The sequence below is a fragment of the Poecilia mexicana genome, unplaced genomic scaffold (genome assembly GCF_051168715.1).
Source record: "Poecilia mexicana isolate PSO_F unplaced genomic scaffold, ASM5116871v1 scaffold_22, whole genome shotgun sequence".
In the NCBI taxonomy this organism is placed as follows: Eukaryota; Metazoa; Chordata; class Actinopteri; order Cyprinodontiformes; family Poeciliidae; genus Poecilia; species Poecilia mexicana.
Window position 1 is genome coordinate 4,766,357 of NW_028263391.1, and position 18,949 is coordinate 4,785,305.

The window sequence follows — 18,949 nt, forward strand, 5'->3', positions numbered from 1 at the left end:
AAGTGATATTTTCAAATTTCCTGTCAACTTTAAAAAATTTTTAACTCAAACATACGATGGGCCGCTGGATGAATGACCCTGGCACCTAACCACCGGTGCCAGGGTCATTCATCCAGCCATGCACATTTCTCCTCTTTAAATATAACAAAAGCACATGCACAGACATTATGAAGTTCCTCCGCTTTCATCTTCTTTTTACTTTCCGTCTTTTTTTTCCTTTTTTTTGCCTTCTACAAACCCACCCCCAACTCTGTTTATAGCTTTCGGCATCATTATCGCTTTGGCTCTTTATCGCTCCTTATTGGATTAGACCGGGATCGTTCAGATGAACTGAGCCTGAGTAATGTAAACAGCTGCAGCCAATACCCAGTGAGAGCTACCAATCCAAAGCCACCACTACATTATCAGGACAAGCACAGAAATATGATTTAAAAACACGTCGTACAAAGCGGAGCTGCTGAATAAGATGGAAAAAAAATAAAATAAAAAGTTTTCATTGCAGGCTAAATGAAAGATGTAGACACATGCTTGAACACAAAAAAACTCTACCATGTACTAAACAATAAGAACACAGCAGGAAGACTCTCCAATGTCACTGAAAAAAAGGGAAAAAACTTCAAAGCATGATCTCCATAAAATAATAGCATGACGGCAACAACGACAGCAACATCCCTACAAAAAAAATAAAAAAGAGGATTATAGGAAGTTCTGTACCTTCCGGGTTGCAGGAGTCTGTCTCATCATATTTGTAGGAGGAGAAAACACACACACACACACACACGAGACAGTCACCAAGAAACACGCACAGAGGAAGGAGATAAAACAGGTAAAGATCTACGGAGAAAAAGAGTTCAGGACAGACAGGCTGGAAGCCGAACAATCAGGACAGGCAGCGGCTCAGGCTGGGAAGCTGCAGTGGAGCAAACGGCCGTGACGATTTTATTCCCAGGCTCCCCCCCACTCCCCGCCTCAGTTCGTCCCTTCCTCCCCGCTGTCGTCCTCCTTTATGTCCTCTTTCTTGGTTTCTCTCATAATCCGTTAGCCGGAGCCCTCGGTTGATGCCTCCTCCGTGCTCTCACCGCCACTGTCGCCCCGGCTACACAAGAGATGCTTCTGCCTCCCTTAACCTGCCCCGTCTCCTCTCCCTCCCCCTTCCTCACCCCTCCCGGATTGTGATTTGTCAGCCCGGACCGATGCCGCGCGCCTGCATTACATCACTGTGTGCCCTCCCTGCCTCCTCGCTGCTCACCCACTCATCACCACCCCGGCCAGAGACAGACAGACAGGGAGGGAGGGATGGGTGAGGCAGCAACTGAGGACAGACAGAGGCTGAGAGACAGAGGAGGGCGGCACCGTGAATGGAAGTGTGGAGGTGGGGGGGTAAGGGGTGGTAAAAATGAGCAGCAATGCTGATGCAAACCTCTCGTCTCCTAGCAACACTGGTAGGCCCTCCAATGGGATTATTAAAATAAGGTTCACAAAAACCACAGGGGATTGTTGGGGGGGGTTACACCTGATGGGCTGCATGGAGTCACTCCTGATTATTATTCACAAGACATTTCTGAATCTTCCTTAGATTATATATTTGAACATCATATTTTTAAAAAGGGCAAAAAAATCAACCTGTTGCTGGTAACAGTGTCTTGACAGGTGGTAAAATGAAAAAGGAAAAAAGGTCTGTCCACCTAAAGGTGTTTACTTTCCGCACTAACTGGGTGTTGCAATGAGAAGCCTCGAACGTGAGCACCATCTTTTCACTTCTGTCTGCCTCTAAATCCAGACAGGACTTTTCTCTAACCTTTAAAAGTAAAACAAAATAAATAAAAACCTTCCTTACTTTTACCTTCAAACGGTTTGGTGACATTTAGCTCGTTACAGGCAGTTAGAAGCCTGTTGGTTTCCACACAATGTCGTCATTGTTGATTTTTAAAAATAATTTACCTAAAACATTACGAGCTTTATTCTAATTGGAGTAATGGACAGGGTGGTGTGTAGCTGTATTCAGGATCAGATTCAAGTCTGGACTTTGGGCCAATCCCCCACATGAATATGCTTTGATCTAGACTTGGACAACATGTTCAATTGCAGTTTTCATCACAGCATCAGTGTGTGCCGAATTGCAACTACAAAGGACAAGATTTGGAAGGATACTGTATGTCAAGTGTTGTACAGTGATGATCTGCATAACACGTTTGACCAGTTGGATGGACCGTAAAGCCTTGTTTCCATTGAGTGGTACAGCATGGGCCAATGTGGTTAGGTATGTTATTTTGTCAGCTTCTACTGTAAAAGCGGATCATGCAACCAACCCGCCCCATACCGTTCCTGGCCCTCCTTCAGCTGTAGCTCCACAGGACATCGGTACGGAGTTATTGGTGTCAAAACACAATCCCTGGATGGGGGCATAGAAAAAATGCAATGCTAGGGACAAGCACGACATATATTAGTATGTCACATTTGTTGTTGAACTAGTATGTTATTAGACATTTGGGTTTTACTCCGCCTGGCCAGTAAGAGTCCAACTGATAGTGGAAACACTTTCATGAATACACCAGATTATAAAGTAAGCATCTTCTCCATTGTCTCACTCTAGCCGGTTAATGTTTGGTTTGGTTCTAGCCAAGTTGGGTGCATCTCCGTTGGGTGGTGAGTTCCTCCTTTTGTGGGTGTGAGTATGGGTAGGAACGTAAACGGGCCGTGAGCACACAGGAGCTGCGGTTGACACTCTGATGATGTCACTTTGTACGTGTACCCGTGAGGAGCCAGTTTCTCCACAATATCTCTGTGTTAATGTTTGTTGCAGGTTGCCCCATCTGCAATTGCTAAAAGGTTTTGACCTCAAGGTTAGATTATAGAATTATCAATTTTCAGCTCCCCAGATACTACAGTCTTGTTGCGTATTCCATGGGCCAATTAATGAATCCAGTCTGGTCTCAAATCACTTACATTCATGTCTGGTTTGTACCACCTCCGTTTCTGAAAACTGGGTTGGAGCCATGAAGAACCAGCAAATGGAGGCTAATCTGGCTGAGGTTGTCTGGGGAAAATCTGGTTAATGCTCCCCCCATGGAGAAGGGACTACAGCACATAGACTAAATACTGTACCGCTCAGTTGAAATGAGGCAAAACTGTCCTAAAGGCTACAACTGATGTACATTTTCGTGGTAGTATTGCATATTATTGAATTTGTATATTTTTCTGACATTGTGCATCCCTAGTTTGATCTAAGCTGTTTCTTTGTAGCTTTGTCAGTAGGTTTTGGTTTTTTATCCAACTGGAAGCGGAACCAGTGCGACAGTCTCAAGTCTTTCTCAGTCTCAGGTTTTCTTCCAGCATTGCCCTTTATTTAGCACCATGCAACTGTACATTGTATATGACCAGCTTTTTGTTTTTATCTCTGTTAAGGTTAAGCAGCCTAAGAGTTTCTGACACTATGTGTAACATATTTGATTTGTGTTGCTCTATTCCATAAACTCCCAATAAGGTATATTGAGTTATGTGGTTGAGGTGTAAAGGGCAGGTCACCTGTACCTATTACCCCTACTTTCATCCCAGAACGTGCAACGATTGTGGCAAAACAATCTAAATGGTCATTTGAGTCCTTAACAGCCAAAAGCGAGTTGAGTACCTACCATGATATCTCCCTCAGCTCCACTAATCTCCTCCTCTCTGCCAACATCTCAGCAGGAAGTTGGAGAGCAGTAAGAGGATTAATTTGGGGCCGATACCCTGATTAGCTGCAAGCTTTGAACCTAAAGCACTGTCGTAGAAAAAAAACAACAACTCTGTTTATGTGTATCATAACAGAGCAGTCGAGGGAAGTCTGTTCGGTTTAAATATTTAACATCTTTCTCTGTAAGCCATTTGCTTTCTCTCCACTCTGCGATTCAAGAGATGCTCTCAGAGTGATGGAGTGAGAGGCTGGAGGGCAGAAAGGAGCGGTGAGCTCAGCTGCAGATGTATCAGGTTCCTGCATCCCCAGGAAAGAAAAGCCATATTGCCCTAAGGTCACTTGGTGCAAAAGCGAGTTGAGGATAAAATTACCACCATGGAAGCATTAGCAACACTTTACCAAACACCCTCAGCTGGTATGGGGTGTGTATGTCCACAAGATACACGTCTCCTTCCCTCATCTGCAAAAAGGATGCATACATCCAGCACTGCCTTGTATGTTTCTGAAATGTCAGCTTTCCTCAGATTGAACAGTGGAGGTTCGTCGTTGGGCGATGGTAAAGTTCAGCCTGCTGGATGCTGGAAATGATCGAATTCAGCAGGCCGGCAGAAAATCTATGCTCCGCAGGTCTCTGCAGGCAGGAGGGCGTCTCATTTCACCTCGGTCACACTCTGACATTTTCCGTTCGCTATGACGGAGGCGCGTCTGCGCGTAGGAGTCAGAGGACGACGGTTAACGAGCCACAGTGGATCTCACAGTGAGTCCAGAAAAAAATACAAATAAAGGATGTAATCAGATTTTTAAAACTGCAAAGTATGTTAAAGTAAATATTTCCAGCCCGTTATTCCTGGATCCGTCATTTTATTGAAGATATACATATCCTGATGGAGGACAAAAAAAAACCTGATTGGTGACTTTCCACTTTCCGCCTCCTACAGGACAATTTGTTCACATATGCAGCAAACGTCTCTAATTAGCCTCTTGCAGCACCAACATCCACTGAACTATTCACTTTCTAAAAGACTGAGCAACGATGCAGAACTGAATTGTTTCTGGTTCAGGAAATTTGCTACCATTGATTTTAAGTCCGTTTCTTTTTCTACAAAGAAACAAATAATACCACTGATACACTGAAGAACTTGGAGAGGATTCTGAAACTACCTCCAGCTCCCGATGCTACGGAAATCCTCATTTTAAAAAAAAATCAGTGGACTGCACAAATGAAACAAAATAATGAAATAATAAAAATCCCACTATGTAGTCAGATGTGTTTTTAAAGGGGGAGAGTTATGTGTCTTCTAGGCATTTAATAACACTTTATAGCTTTATTAAGTAAATATGTTAACTTTAGTTGTTGTAAAAATATTGCATATATAAAAAATGACATAAATTATACTTCATAATTTAACACCTTGAATTAATTTAACTTCCTGAAACTCCGCCTTCAGGAAGTCATCACAACATGGCCCGTCTATTAATCCTTTAAGTATGTTTTTACCAGCATTACACTGGTATCATGAGCTCAGAAGATGCACAGCTCCACCAAGTGTTTGCTCCTTCAAACTAGCCAGGACCAATTAGCAGTGTGGGGGATTCGAGGGAGAACGCTGCTCTGTGAAGCAGATGCTTGTAAACTGGAGCCCTGAGGAGGAACTTCGTCCTCAAAGGTGGAGCTAGGTTCAACCAGGCGTTTTGCACAGCTGAATGGTTGCCATGGAGATTTAAGGTTTTCTCAAACATACATGAAAGAATCAAAGCAACACTCCAGGTGTGTTTTCATGAGGGATTAACATCATGACATGATGTAAAGCTCAAAAAAGTTGATTTTACGCTCCTTTAACAATTAATAGAAAAAAGCTTTGGCCTTATTTTTTTAAATGACATTTTGTACATGTCATGATTAAATTCATAAACATTCCACATCATAAACATCCAATCAAATCAAACTGATTTCTCTCCAAAGAAAATTTTTTCAGCCCTCTATGAAATGAAATCCCGAACACAACATCCCCGCTGTGAAACATGGTGATGGCAGCATCTTGCTGTGGGGGTGCTTTTCTTTTAGAAGGCACAACACAAAGATAAAGTAACCTGAATAAGGTTCACGAGAATGGCCTAGTCAAAGTCCAGTCAAACTTCAGACCTAAATTTAATCAGAAATTTGAGCCAAGAAATTTGCTTGTGGTTGTAATGTGACAAAATGTGAGGAAGATTAAAGGATATGAATACGGTACATTAAACTTAACTTGATAATAATAATTTTATTAATTATTATTATCTTAAGTTTTTTGTTTTTTAAAAAGAAAACAGATTTTCTAGTCTAGTAATGTCTTCCAGTTTACAGATCATACACAAAAACTGAGCTTTGCAAAACGTTTTCTATTCACTATGAATGAAAATACGCAAAAATAGTATATGAAAACTGTACAAATTTAAAATCAAACCTATACTACAAGGTCTGAAAATATTAAAAGTGTCTATCAAAAATACGGTATCCTTTATTTTTCTTTCATCACACGTAAATATGCACAAGAAGCAGACAGGCACAGAGCGCAGAGTCGGAGCAAACATGGCGGACGGAGCAGAACGAATGCAGACTGAGCCAATGAGGTGGAGTGAACAGTTCAGGTGAAGACAGACTCTCTCATACAAACACAGAGCGCCTCGCTACGAACAGCAGGGGCGGCGGAGCGGTGAGCTGCGAGGAATCATGGGAATGATGCAGCGGCAAGGCCATTCAGAGCCACGGCTACCACGGCGACAGTGGCCATTATCATCACCAGAACACTGCAACAGTACCGAGTTTAGGGAAACATGCTGCACCTTTTTGGGCTTCAGTCCTCGCTGCATGGTCCAAGGAGGGAGAGGAAGGAGTGGGGGTTGGGGGGGTTGAAGGTTAAAGGTCAAGAGAAAGACAACGGCATGCAGGGGTTGACGGGAACTCGGGTGATTTTTGGTCATCTTCAGAGAACCGTAGACAGATTTACAAGTCGTTTAGTTGGTTTATTTTCTCATTAGTTGCACATGTAGCGTCCTACAAAAGTATTAACATTTATTAAACTTTATCACGTTTCATCATAATCACAAATTTTGATGTGTTTTATTTGGATTTTATGTGACAGACCAACACAGAGTAGAGGATGGAAGCAAAGTGGAACAACAAAACTTTCTACACTAAAAAATAAACTAAATGTTACCAAGTATTTTTGGAATAGTTTCTAGTGCAAATATCTTATTTCACATGAAATAAGACAAACGAACTTAGAAGTTACTTTTAAGCAAGATATAGAAGCTTGTTTTGAGTCAATAATTCCTTAATATTAGTTTAAAAAAAAAGTATTGTTTTACTTATAACATGTGGAAAATGTCTTGTTTTCAGCAAAATAATCTTCCAGTGGAACTAGACTTTTATCAAAATTATTACTTTAAAACCCGTAATTATGACTTTGCAAGTCATAATTATTACTTTAAAACTCAATTATGACTAAATCTCATAATTATGATTCAAAAACTCAAAGTTACGACTTTAAATTCAAGTCATAATTTATGACTTTAAAACTCAAAATTATGAATGTAAAACCTGTAATTGGACTGTTGTTTATCTTTCATGGCAGAGATGGGCTTCCATAGACCAGACCACCCTGTGCCTCATGTTTACCATGCCCACTGCATTTCTTGTGACAAAAGGAACTTTTTATTGCTTTGCTTGAGCATTTAAACTCTTTCTGCTCCATTTGCACATATATGATGTGACTGCTGAAGGCCATTGCTTCCACTCAATGGTAGTTAACAATAGGAAACTGAAAATTGAAAAACTCTGCCTAACTTTTCTTCTCCTTCACAGTCATGTGCTGCTTTGTGTCGGCCTGTCATTTGAAATCCTGATAAAAGACGCCACAGTTTGAGGTTTTAAAATGACAAAATGGAGTATAAAAGTTTTTGCAAGGCAGAGTAAAAACAAAAAACAAAGTGTGGTAGATACCACAAATGTTTTTGTAGCGTTACTTCAGCTGCTACTTAAAGATGAGAGCTCAAAGCTGTGAAAGTTTCACCTCTTTTCAGGGAAATTTCATCAGATTTCTGATAGATTAAGGTAAGCAGTAAAACAGTTTGAGCTGAAAATCTCACATAAACTACATGCGAATAAATCATACACTAAAAACACACTAATCTACATCCCATTCAGCATCAGATGTGATTTAATTGAAAGGAAATACCGCCCCCTGCTGGACCAAACATCAGACTCTGGGTTCTGGACCAAAGAAGCTAAACTACATTACTGGTTTCAGATATATTTTTTAAGTTTTTAAGTTTCTGCATGAATGGGAAGCATCATTTAACAGGTTAAACTGGCAGTTATCAGATCAATGCTGCTGAAAATGAATTTCTTTTATAGTAAACAGAAACACAAAGTCACTTTTAGTGTTTTTTCTACTGGACACAACTTAAACCAGTGTGGATGACATTTGACCTACCAGTTTGGCAGACTTGGACGACTCCAGGATCTCTGCAGAGATAAAACAAAGAAACAAAGACACATACTCAACTATCGTTATTATGCAACTCTGCTTTACAAGTTGTAAAGTTTAGAGACATCCTGTCATAAAGACTATAAAGTCAATACAAAATGTTATCTTTTAAACAGATTGTGACCACATTACACTGCACTGTCATCTTCAGATATAACACTTCTATTAAACTTCCCGTATTCTGAGGTTTTCCCTTTTTTTAAGCTTTAGCAATGGATCTGTTAAGGAACACTTTAGAAACATTGTTTTTATATCCCAGAAAGCTGTTTTCATACTTATATTTATTAAGATTAGTTTTATAAAATATTTATTAGAAAGCCATAATTAGTTTTTTCTGATCATTTTGAAGATATGAAACACTCAAGAAGGACAAGTACTGTGTGATGTGGTGTTTTTTTCTTCATACCTAACCCACGGTGGCCTGCAAGTGTAAACGAAACAAAAAAGCACAAACGCACAAAAAAGATCAAATGCAACAGAAAAATGCTGCAAACAAAAAATGATGCAATCACAGAAAAAAATGTTGCATCAAAAGGAAATGAAAGTAAAAGGCAAAATGGCGCAAACAGTGAAAACAACAGCAACAATGCTTCAAACTCAACCCACAAAAAGCTCCAGACCACTAGGGGGAGTCGGCCACCAAAATAACTGACCAGACCCTCTGTGAAGACGGGATGTCATTAGAGGATGAAAAGGTGCATTATTGTTCACGTCTGTTTCCAATGCGCATTCTTTTACAATATTACAGAACAGCAGCTTACTGACGTAGGTAATATTGCCTACTCCAGACTACCCCTAGTGGCCCGGAGGACACCTGAGTGGCGGCATGAGTTTGCAGCGTTTTATGCTTGTTGCTGTTTTTGCTATTTTGCTTAATGTTTTTTTTTTTTTAGCTTTAATTGTTTTGACTTTGTGAACCACTTTCTAATCTATGTGTGTGTGAAAGATGAAACAACAATAACATTTTAGTTATGTTTACTATTAGTAATTTTTTCTCTTTTGCTTCCATTTCCTGTTGTTGCAGAATTTTGCCTGCAGTTGCAGCATCTTTCTTTTGATTTTTTTTTTTTCTGTTGATTGTTGGGCGTGGGGTTTTCTATTTTCTGTTATTGTAGCATTTTTCCTTTGCATGTTTTTTAGTTTGCATGTTTTTTTCTTTTCGAGTGTTTTTAGAGTTTCAAGCAGTGTCAAATTTAAGCGCATATTTACCATTTGCATCCGTCGGCCACCTTACCAACCAGTCTCTGGAAACACTAAAAGCAAATTCTGCGTATGTGTTTGACTTGCTTCACACATGGAGCGCTCACCTCGTTTGGGGACCCTGCCGGAGGTTGGCTCGGGGGTCTCCGGAGAGGTGTCGGCGCCGTCATCAACCAGCTGGATCTGAAACAGAGAGACAGGAAGCAGTCAGTCATGTCTGTAAAAAAAAACACGTCACAGACTTCCACCATCAGCCTGCTTTACAACGAGGCGGACGGATCCAGCACCCTCATCAACCTCATGTTTCACCGATACAAAACAACAGAAGACTTTTTATAATTAATGAAAAGGCTTTAAAATATTTAGCTCAACTGTTAACTACAGGATGGGCTCTGAAAACACGTTGGAAATTGGCAGTCATACAGAGATGAAGACAAACCAAACACATCTGATTTTTTAATCGGAGCCTTGCATTATTGTGTGATGACAGGAAGACACATGTAAAACACGCTGAGCTACGCATACCGATAAACTTGTGTTCAAGGCGAAGAAGACCTGAATGTGTCAAACAGCTGAGCTGCCTGGACTGTGGCGTTACATTTAAACCACTTTGTATTGTTCGTTTACATTTCAGGCATTGAAGTTTCAGCTGCTTTAGCTTTGAAAGAAAGCAGAAGATACAGATGTTGGCGATGGAGATGTGATCAACGTCAATAAATTGAATGTTGAAAATTTCGATGAACTCTGATCCAGAACAGCACGACATTCTGGGAGATATAGGCAGAGGAAAGGCTTTAGCCGCTCAACGTCTCACAGCCAGCTAAGTAAGGTTGGGAGCGTCAACTAACTCACTCGCTCTTTGGTTGCCTAGCAACAACTTATTGAGTAACTTGCGCAGCAGCAGCAGTTTCAGATTTTGCCAGCTTTCCTCAAAAATAAAAAGCAACGGCACTGAGTGAAAACTGTGGAAAAAGGAGGAGCAGTCATGCCACCAGTCTGGCTGTATTTCAGATATTTAAAACAAATTACTAATCAATAATTATTGATACAGACAAGTTTTAAAATGGAAAAAAGAGACTAACATTCACATTCTGGAGTGGCTTTAGCTTTAAACCTATTAAAAATATCAGCGGTGCTTAAACATGGGGTCAAAATGCAAAAAATGGCTTATTTAAATATTATTTAGCAATTTTGACAAGTAGAGTGGTTGAACATAGAGCAAGGGTTATGACAGGACTTTATTAATGTGTGTGTTTTTTCTGCTACATTGCAGAAAATACCTCTACTGAAATACCCCACGTATCAGTGGAGGTGTATGTATATATTTGAGCCTTTTACATAAACTTTAGATATAAAATATGTCATAAAAACAAACCTGCAGCAATGGAGAACAGGGTCTTACTGCAGAGGGAAATGTTCCCACCCACAGTAAGAGCCTGAAACTAAACCTAAACCATCCAAACATAGGAGCTGTAGGTGGGAAGGAACAGCCCCGCTCCGGGTCACCGGTGAATTTCTGCGGCACATCTTCCATATATTTTCAACTCCACACAAAAATGCTTCGAAGAGTGGTTTTGTTTTTCTGGATTACCTGTGACTGCCTGACGAAAATGCCGTAGTTCTCCTGGCAGGTGAAGTAGCGCTTGCCCTGCACCGTGCCGTCGTTCTTGCCCTTGGGTTCGTCCAGGATGACGCCCACCCACTTCCCGGAGGCGAACAGCGTGTTCCCGATGTAGGCCACTGTGCCGCGCTGCCCCTTGCCAATCACCTCCACCAGGGAGCCCACCTTGACGGGCCGCCCGCCCCCGTCCGAGCTCATCCTGCTGCTGCCGCTGCTGGTGGTCTGGGTGGGACAGGGGACAAGAACTATGGTTAGCTCACCTAAGCGCAACACGGATGGTGACTGAAAACAACTTACGACGTCCTTTTATGCTCCAAAATGTTCACAAATTCAGGTTTTTTTCCTGACTTTTCAGCTTTCTGCTCACATTGGTTATGAATATAATCTATTTCTGTTACTTTCAGCTGTTTTCTCTTGTCCTTTTAGGCTGTGCTGTCAAATTTACATCCCTGATTATGAATAAGCGTAAAAAAAAATTTAATAAAGCTTTTGAAAATGGAGTGATTCTGCTTTGATTTTTTTTTAGAACACTAAAAATAGATCATGTGCTGCAGCAAAGACAGCAGATAAAAGCTGGTATTAAAAATACAATAAGAAGAAATACACTTATAGTTCATTCAAATATAAAGTAAACCAGGGCTGCAACTAACGAGCTATCAATTCATCTATTTCTCAGATTATTGTAAAAAAAAAAAAGACTTGGCACATTCTACAGACTTTTCATTTTGCAACTTTAAAAAATGTTTTATATATTAGAAATGCAATAAAAGATGCTAATAAACAGACATTTTATTCCTTTTTTAAAAAAATGTTTTGCCTAAATTGTTATATCGTAGCATTCCTCTAGTGAATTTGAACCAAGTGAAGCTAAAACTATGCTGCTTGAGATTTGAGCAAGGATCCAGCAAGAAAATACAGCAGCAATTTTTTAAAGATATCTTAAAATTTTAAATATGTTTACACATTTCTGTACAATAAATGACCACTGTTGATACATGCGGTATATGGTTAGGCTTGGTCAAATCTAAGAGGAGAGACAGAAAAAAATAAATAAACAAAACTGATGTGAAAATTTGGGCCGAAATTAATATTGCTGTTATAGCCAATATTTACAAATATACGTATATTCCCCTACAATGTTGACAAAGTGAAAAATTGACCACTTCTTCTCTGTTTCAGTTAAACACGTCACAATCCGGTGCTTAACTACCATCACTGTTACACAAGCAAATAAATATCAGATCAATACCGATATGCTGATGCCGATATATCGTGCATCAATAGCAAAATGTTATACTTTTACTTTAACCCCCTGGAAAAAAAAAAGTCAAACAACATCCTCGTCCTGATCCTGCTTTTTTTAAGGAAAGGAAAAATCCTGCTGGCACTTCTTAATGCAGAGCTTGTACATGGAGAGAAAAACACATATTGAACCAAACCTATCTTTGCTTTCACTAATTTTATAACGTAATAATGCTGCAAAACCCAATTAACAGTGCAATGTCCAAGAACTGATGGTGAGTCAGCAGAACGGCACACACAGGAGAAGATTTTATTACTCTCTAAAGGAACATGACCGGTCTCTCCTTGAGCTTACTGTAAACACACACTGTCCGTGTAGCCCGTTTGATTTAAAGGTTAAACAGCTAGAAAACCTACATATGAAGCAACTCATAACAAACAGCAGCAGCATAAAGGTCAGTCAAAAAAACAAGACTAATTTGTCCAATCCATGTCGAGATTCTATACCCTCCTGAAACTTCTTTTAGTGTTTGATCACATCTTATACATCATTTATCAAGTCACTCATTCTCAAGTATCGTAAAACTATATGCCGTTTAGATAAAGCCTCTTTCTGATCAAAAGGGGCCTTTCCAAAACTTACACAGGCTGAAAAATCAAGCTAACATTCAGAGCAGTAACATGCTAATAGTTAGCAGTGATATGTTAACTATATTTCCAAGCTACATTGGCCATTAGCAGCAACACACTGTTCTTGCTAATACCAACAGCAGCAACAACATGCTAGCCGATATAGCTAGCATGTCAGCACCTAGCCTTATTGTCCATTAACAGCTGTGGCTAATGGCTGATGTAGCTAGCTGCTGTTGCTGCTAATGGCCGATAAAGCTAGCAAATGGCTGATATGGTCATGTAGTGCTCTAATCACCTGGAAATGAAGAGGGAAATAAAATTGAAAACTTGACATTGCCATCTCAAAATGGTAAATTGAAAAGAGAAAGAATACATTTTAATGATAGAAATTAGTCTAGTAAAATCACTTTAAGGCCTCAGATGGAAACAAACTTCTGGATGATAAATGGTCTCAGAAATTATTGCAGTAAACAATACATACGCTCTTAAAACAACAATATTAAGAGCGTATTAGGTAATACTGCGGTAATGGCAAAATAATGCAAGAACACATTCTCAAATATCAATAAACTTCTCATGACGATTTAACACTGAAACTGGAAGACATTTTCAAATATCCAAACTAAATAAACAAAACAACAGAAACAACAAATACAATTAATTATGAAGTCTCTGTAAATAAAATTGTCCTTCAAAACCTAAGGCCAGTTGGGATCAAAGCACCAGACTGAAGACTTTTATCGTCCAGTTTTTGGTAGAAACAGAGAGGAAAGAGAAAAACGATAAATCATGCAAGTGGAAATTATCGAGCTCCTTTTAATAATGCGATCGATTGATTTACTGTTTATTGCAATAGGCCTATTCACTGTAACTAGAACCACAAAGAGGAAGTAGTTAGAAAAGTATTTGTCAAACTATTTTAACCCATCGAAAGGCTAAAAAAAGGGAAAAAATTTGTCGAGCTTAAGTTTGGGGTAGCTGTAGGGATGAAGAAAAAGCAAGTTTAGAGTCAGCACTGCAATTCCATTTTTACCGATGTGGTGCAGCCCTATAATCTCAGATATGCACTACATCAACTGCTTACATAAAAGCAAGCATTACTAAACCATAAGCTAGTAAATAATTTAAAATCAGCATACAAATGCATATTTGAACTGGTTATATCCCATAAAAAAGCCTCCAGATCACAGTTAAGAACTTGGAGATCTGACTAATAGTTGCAGTGAAACTACATCAGAAAGTTTCGGTTCTTAACAATAAAGAATGAAAAATGATACACAACACAAGGCGCCATTTTTAAAGGTTCATATGGAATACCTTGAGGATATTTGTGCTTAAAAAGTGTTAATTTAAGTCGACAGTCAGTAATAAGTAGTTCTATAGTTTTGGCCTGACAGCCACGTGTTGGAGGAAGAGCACCTGAACAGGCACTGTTGAATTATTTAGTGCCACTATACTCTTACAATGCAACCTCACACTGAGAGCAAGCCTCAAATAAAATTAGAAAAACAAAACTTCTACATGAATTGTCTGCAATGTCCATTTTATTACAATACACAGAATTTATTCATTTTAGAAAAAACTGTATTTAAAACAAAAGAAAAACCTAATTTCTACTGGGGCTTGTCCTTATCCCATATGTGTATCGGAAATCGTTCCGATATCAGCCAAAAAACGAGTACTGGATTATATTGGCCTCCACTAAATATCTTAGATGGAAGCACTCCGATCCAGGATTTAGTCTGCTCCAGGATTTAATCTTACCCTGCATTTCTGTCGCTAGCATCCCGCATCCACACCCACTAGTTAGAGAGGCAGCATTACATGTTTTCCAGGCTCAAAGTATCGATTTATAGCATAATCAACTAACTCTGTCACTTTGAGTTGTTATAAAAAATGCTGTATACATCAAACATGATGTTTAAAAAATTCTACTTCCTAAGTTAATGCCTTGAAATTGCACCTCTGTCTCTTTAAGAAATGCCTCCTCTTTCTGGAACTCCGCCTTCAAAAAGTCATCACAGCATCGCTCCTCTATTAACCCTTTAAAAATGTTTTTACCAGCGCTGGACTGAGAAGTAGCTCCTATAATGAGCTCAGCAGATGCTCAGCTCCACCAGGTGTTTGCTAATTGTTGCTGGCTAGTCTGAAGGAGCTGAGAGGCGGAGTCCAGGGACAGGGCTGCTCTGTGAGGTGGAAGCTCTGAGGAGGAGCTGCATCTCAGAGGCGGAGCAAGGTCCACCCAGGCGTTTTGCCAGCTGACTGGTTGCCATGGAGATTCAAGAATTTCTCAAACATGCATGAAAGAATCAAGGCAACACTCCAGGTATGTTTTTGATTAGGGATGAAAAGCTCAAAAAAGTTGATTTTACATAATACTGCCCTATAATGGGTCAGTTGTTCTCATACATATTGTGGTTTGAGTAATATCACTGGACTCAACATTTTCTAACACTCCACACTACAAAATAAGTAACAAAGGTTTGTTTGATTTGCGATGATATCGCATCAGTCCGATATCTGTATCATATCGGAAGTGAAAAAGTTGTATCAGGCCACCCCTGATATCTACTCTGCTTTCCGATCTGAAGATGTAAAGATAGCTTACTTTTTTCTTTTTTTTTAAGAAATTTCTGAGTTGAAGCACTGATGTCATCCCTCCTTGTGACAGGGAAGCCAGCCTGACTCAGAGACGGATGACCGACAGGAAGTCTCCCAGGAATCTTGGATTTTGTGGTTTGTTGTTTTTTTTATTTTTTTTAAATCTGAACTGATAAAAAATTTTTTTAAATCTTTTAACCCAAATAAATGCCTATATCATATACAGACAGAGAGGTGAGTCATAACAAAAGCAACAATGTTGAACCCCGGAGGGGCGTCTGAGCCAAACAAAGAGGCGACAACTGATGCTGGAGAGGAGAGCGGCACGGCTGAAACGGATTAGAAGCCCCCCGATCTGCTGAAAGCAGGAGATGACACAGTGAAAACAGACAACTTCAATATTCAGGCACGCACTCACCCGGGTGTATGTGCTCCTTCTGGTCTGTGACATGTTTACCGGTCGCTGACCGTCACCCCCCCAAAAAACTGCCTGTCTTCACTGAAGGAGTGGGATATTAAATTAAGGAGAGCATCGGCTAGACGGGAGGTGGTGGTAGTAGTGGGGAGAGAGAGAGGAGGGGGATTCAGATTCAGATTCAGAGATGCTGCTGGAGCATCTCTCCCTCTCTCTCTCTTTTCTGTTCTGTCTTCTCGCAAGGATCCCACCTTCTCTCACCGCATCCCAGGAAGCAGGAAGTTTCCGAGCCGATCCAGCCCTCAGATGATTTAAATGGCTGAGCCAAGAAAACGGGGACAGAAAAAAAAAAAAAAAAAGAAAAGAAGAAGAACTCAAAGCAGCCACGCTTGGTTCGGCTGTGAATGCATCAGCTGAGCGGCTTGCACTGCACTGTGTCAGTGTCTGCACTGGCTTCTGCAGGAGGGAGGGCGGCATAGGCCCCGACACCGTCGCTGGGTCCTAAAGCCTGCACGTTTGACGTTTAAAAAAACTAAAAATAAAATGATTTATATTCATAATTTTGTCAGATTACGACCTTAAACCATGTGTGTTTTTTGTTTTGTTCTTACAAGAAAATAGTTTTTAAAAAATTGCCTGTTTTTGGGGGGATTTGTAAACAAAATCTGAAAAGTGTGGTGTGTATTTATTTTCAGCCCCCTCTAATCTTATTATCCTAAATAAAATCCAGTGTAACTATTTAGGAGCAACCGGATTAGTAAACAGAGTATTTAATCTCAGCAGAATTAAACTACACAATTGCAAAAAAAAAACAAAAAAACTTAAATATTGAGTCATATCCAAAATTGACTTTTTTTTTTTTACTTTACATTGTGTAATAATGTTATTCCCTAACCAAAAAACACACTGGGAATGTTGCTTTGATTCAGTCAAGTATGTTGAGAAATCCTTGAATCTCCCATGGCAACCATTCAAAGGTGAATAAACACCTCCTAATATAAGAAAATGAAAATAAAAATGACTCTGCTCCTGCAGACTAGCAGTAGCAGCAATTAGCAAACGCCGAGCTCATTTTCTCAGTTAATTCCAGTTAAGGTAAAGAACAGAGCATAGTGTATTTTTTACTTTTTTCTCCACTGCATCAATAAATATCAGTTATTTCAAAATATGATTCAATGAAGTCTCTTTATGCTGTTTGTTATATAAATCATAGTTATTTCAATACGTGGCGAACTGAAGAAGCTTATTTCAAATAGGAGCGATTTTTAGAGCAACATTTGTTTGTGGAGCTATGAATTAATTATGTGTCATAGTTACCTAAAAGATAAGTAATATATACGGTAGTTTTTTTTTTTTAAATCGTTTTTAGAGTAATCACAATAGTACTAAAAAATAGAGACATTACATTCATGCTAGCATAAAACAGATCAATTAAGCACTTACTACTAGGACATTTAGCAAAGTTATGGCTGTCCAACAAAAGTAAATCCTCAATGCAGGGGGGAAAAATGCATCATATCTCTGTTCTCCCTGCATTGCAGTCTTAAACAAACCACTGCTAAAATTCTATTTCCTTTCTTTGCTAGCGTAAGCAACAAAACAAAATAAAATAAGAAAATCAATAACTAGCCTGAAAATACAGAGTTTAAAAACTGGCAGCAGACATTTCTGAGCTTGTAAACCAGTTTATCTTGGTCTGATTCTGTTTCAGTGTGCACTGAGCACCCAGGTGATGCTTTGTATCGTTGCTCACTGCAAGCAGATTTCATTCAGACCAAGCCTGGTGATATTGTGGCCCATCACAGAGCCAGGATTAACTCCCTTTTATAAGCAAACCCAAAGGCTGGAGCTTTTTTTTTTTTTAACTCAACTGTGTGCTTTGTTGTCATCTTTTTTTGCTGTGGAAGCGAATGCTGTAAGCTAACCGCTAAGTGTTAGCCACTGAGAACCATTAGGAAAGGGGAAAAAAAGTGCATACTGACTAAAAAAGGCTTAGTGTTGGATTCTACGTCAACGGGGCATTCAGGGACACCAAGCAAACCCCTGCAGTCTCTTTGCACCCCTTTTATGCAAAATGGCAAAAGGCAGAACCAAAACATAGGGGGGGGAGAGCACTCCGGCTCTGCAGGAAGCGGGGAGGAGGACGTGTCCTCATCTCCCACAGTGGGAGACGGTCGGTGGACAGCTTAAGGCAAAGATCTGCCTCCTTACGGGAGATGAGGGCAGAGAAAGAGAAAAAAAAAGACAGCTCTGCAAAACCCCACGTCTCACCTCCACCAAGCCTGACGAGGAGGAACAGAGGTGACTTTAAGGAGAAACATTATGACCAGTCCGTCTGCTGGCCGGCCGGGAACACATGAGCGGCAACCGTCAAGGTAAAAATGAAGAAAACTAGAATAATGAGCCTTATCTGAATAATAGGATATTTGTATGTCCTATTATTTTACACACAAAAAAAAAAAAAAAAAAAAAAGAACAGCAGCAGCAGCTTTAAACAGACTGCTGGCTGATTTCGTCGCTATGACAACGTGTCTGCGCTCAAGACTGATGGCAACGATGGACTTCACTTTGAAAAAGGGATTTGTTTTCCAAAATATCTGAACATCAGTGACAAACGTTCAAACCTTACCGATGATTCTCAATTGGATTTCGGCTTGAACTTTGACTGGGCCATTCTAACATGTCTAACCTAAACTACATTATTGTAAAAAGTAATGTTACTGCCTTATTGATGTGTGCAAAGGATGTAATGTAATGTTTGTTTGTCATTGCGATCAAAGTGTCAGAAATGTGCACTTTACATGTAATATTTTCAGACTGTTTTTGAGTGAATACAGTGGCCTGTTAAAGTATCCACACCCCTTGAAATTTTCCACATTTTGTCACAATATAACCACAAACATAAATATATAAATCACTGGAATTTTAATGAAAGACCAACACAGAGTGGCATACAATTGCGAAGTAGGAAGAAAATTATGCATGATTTTTTTTAACAAATAAACTGAAAAGTGTGGCGTAAAATTTTCTTTCTA

At 39.7% G+C, this 18,949-nt stretch overlaps 1 protein-coding gene across 2 annotated transcripts in view; it reads right to left on the reverse strand.

Annotated features, from left to right (window-relative positions):
• The window catches only part of dctn1b (dynactin 1b), a 36,544-nt gene extending 19,601 nt beyond the window's left edge, over nucleotides 1-16,943 (reverse strand). The window contains exons 1-4 of one of the 2 annotated variants that reach the window (XM_088002355.1): nucleotides 15,918-16,943; nucleotides 10,994-11,245; nucleotides 9,510-9,585; nucleotides 8,149-8,180 (exon numbers count right to left, since the gene is read on the reverse strand). In XM_088002355.1, coding sequence (XP_087858481.1) covers nucleotides 8,149-8,180; nucleotides 9,510-9,585; nucleotides 10,994-11,245; nucleotides 15,918-15,950 — 393 coding nt within the window. In that variant the 5' untranslated portion in view covers nucleotides 15,951-16,943. The remainder of the gene's footprint in view (nucleotides 1-8,148; nucleotides 8,181-9,509; nucleotides 9,586-10,993; nucleotides 11,246-15,917) is intronic. The other variant, XM_088002356.1, reaches the window with a different exon arrangement.
• Nucleotides 16,944-18,949: the final 2,006 nt, after the last annotated feature.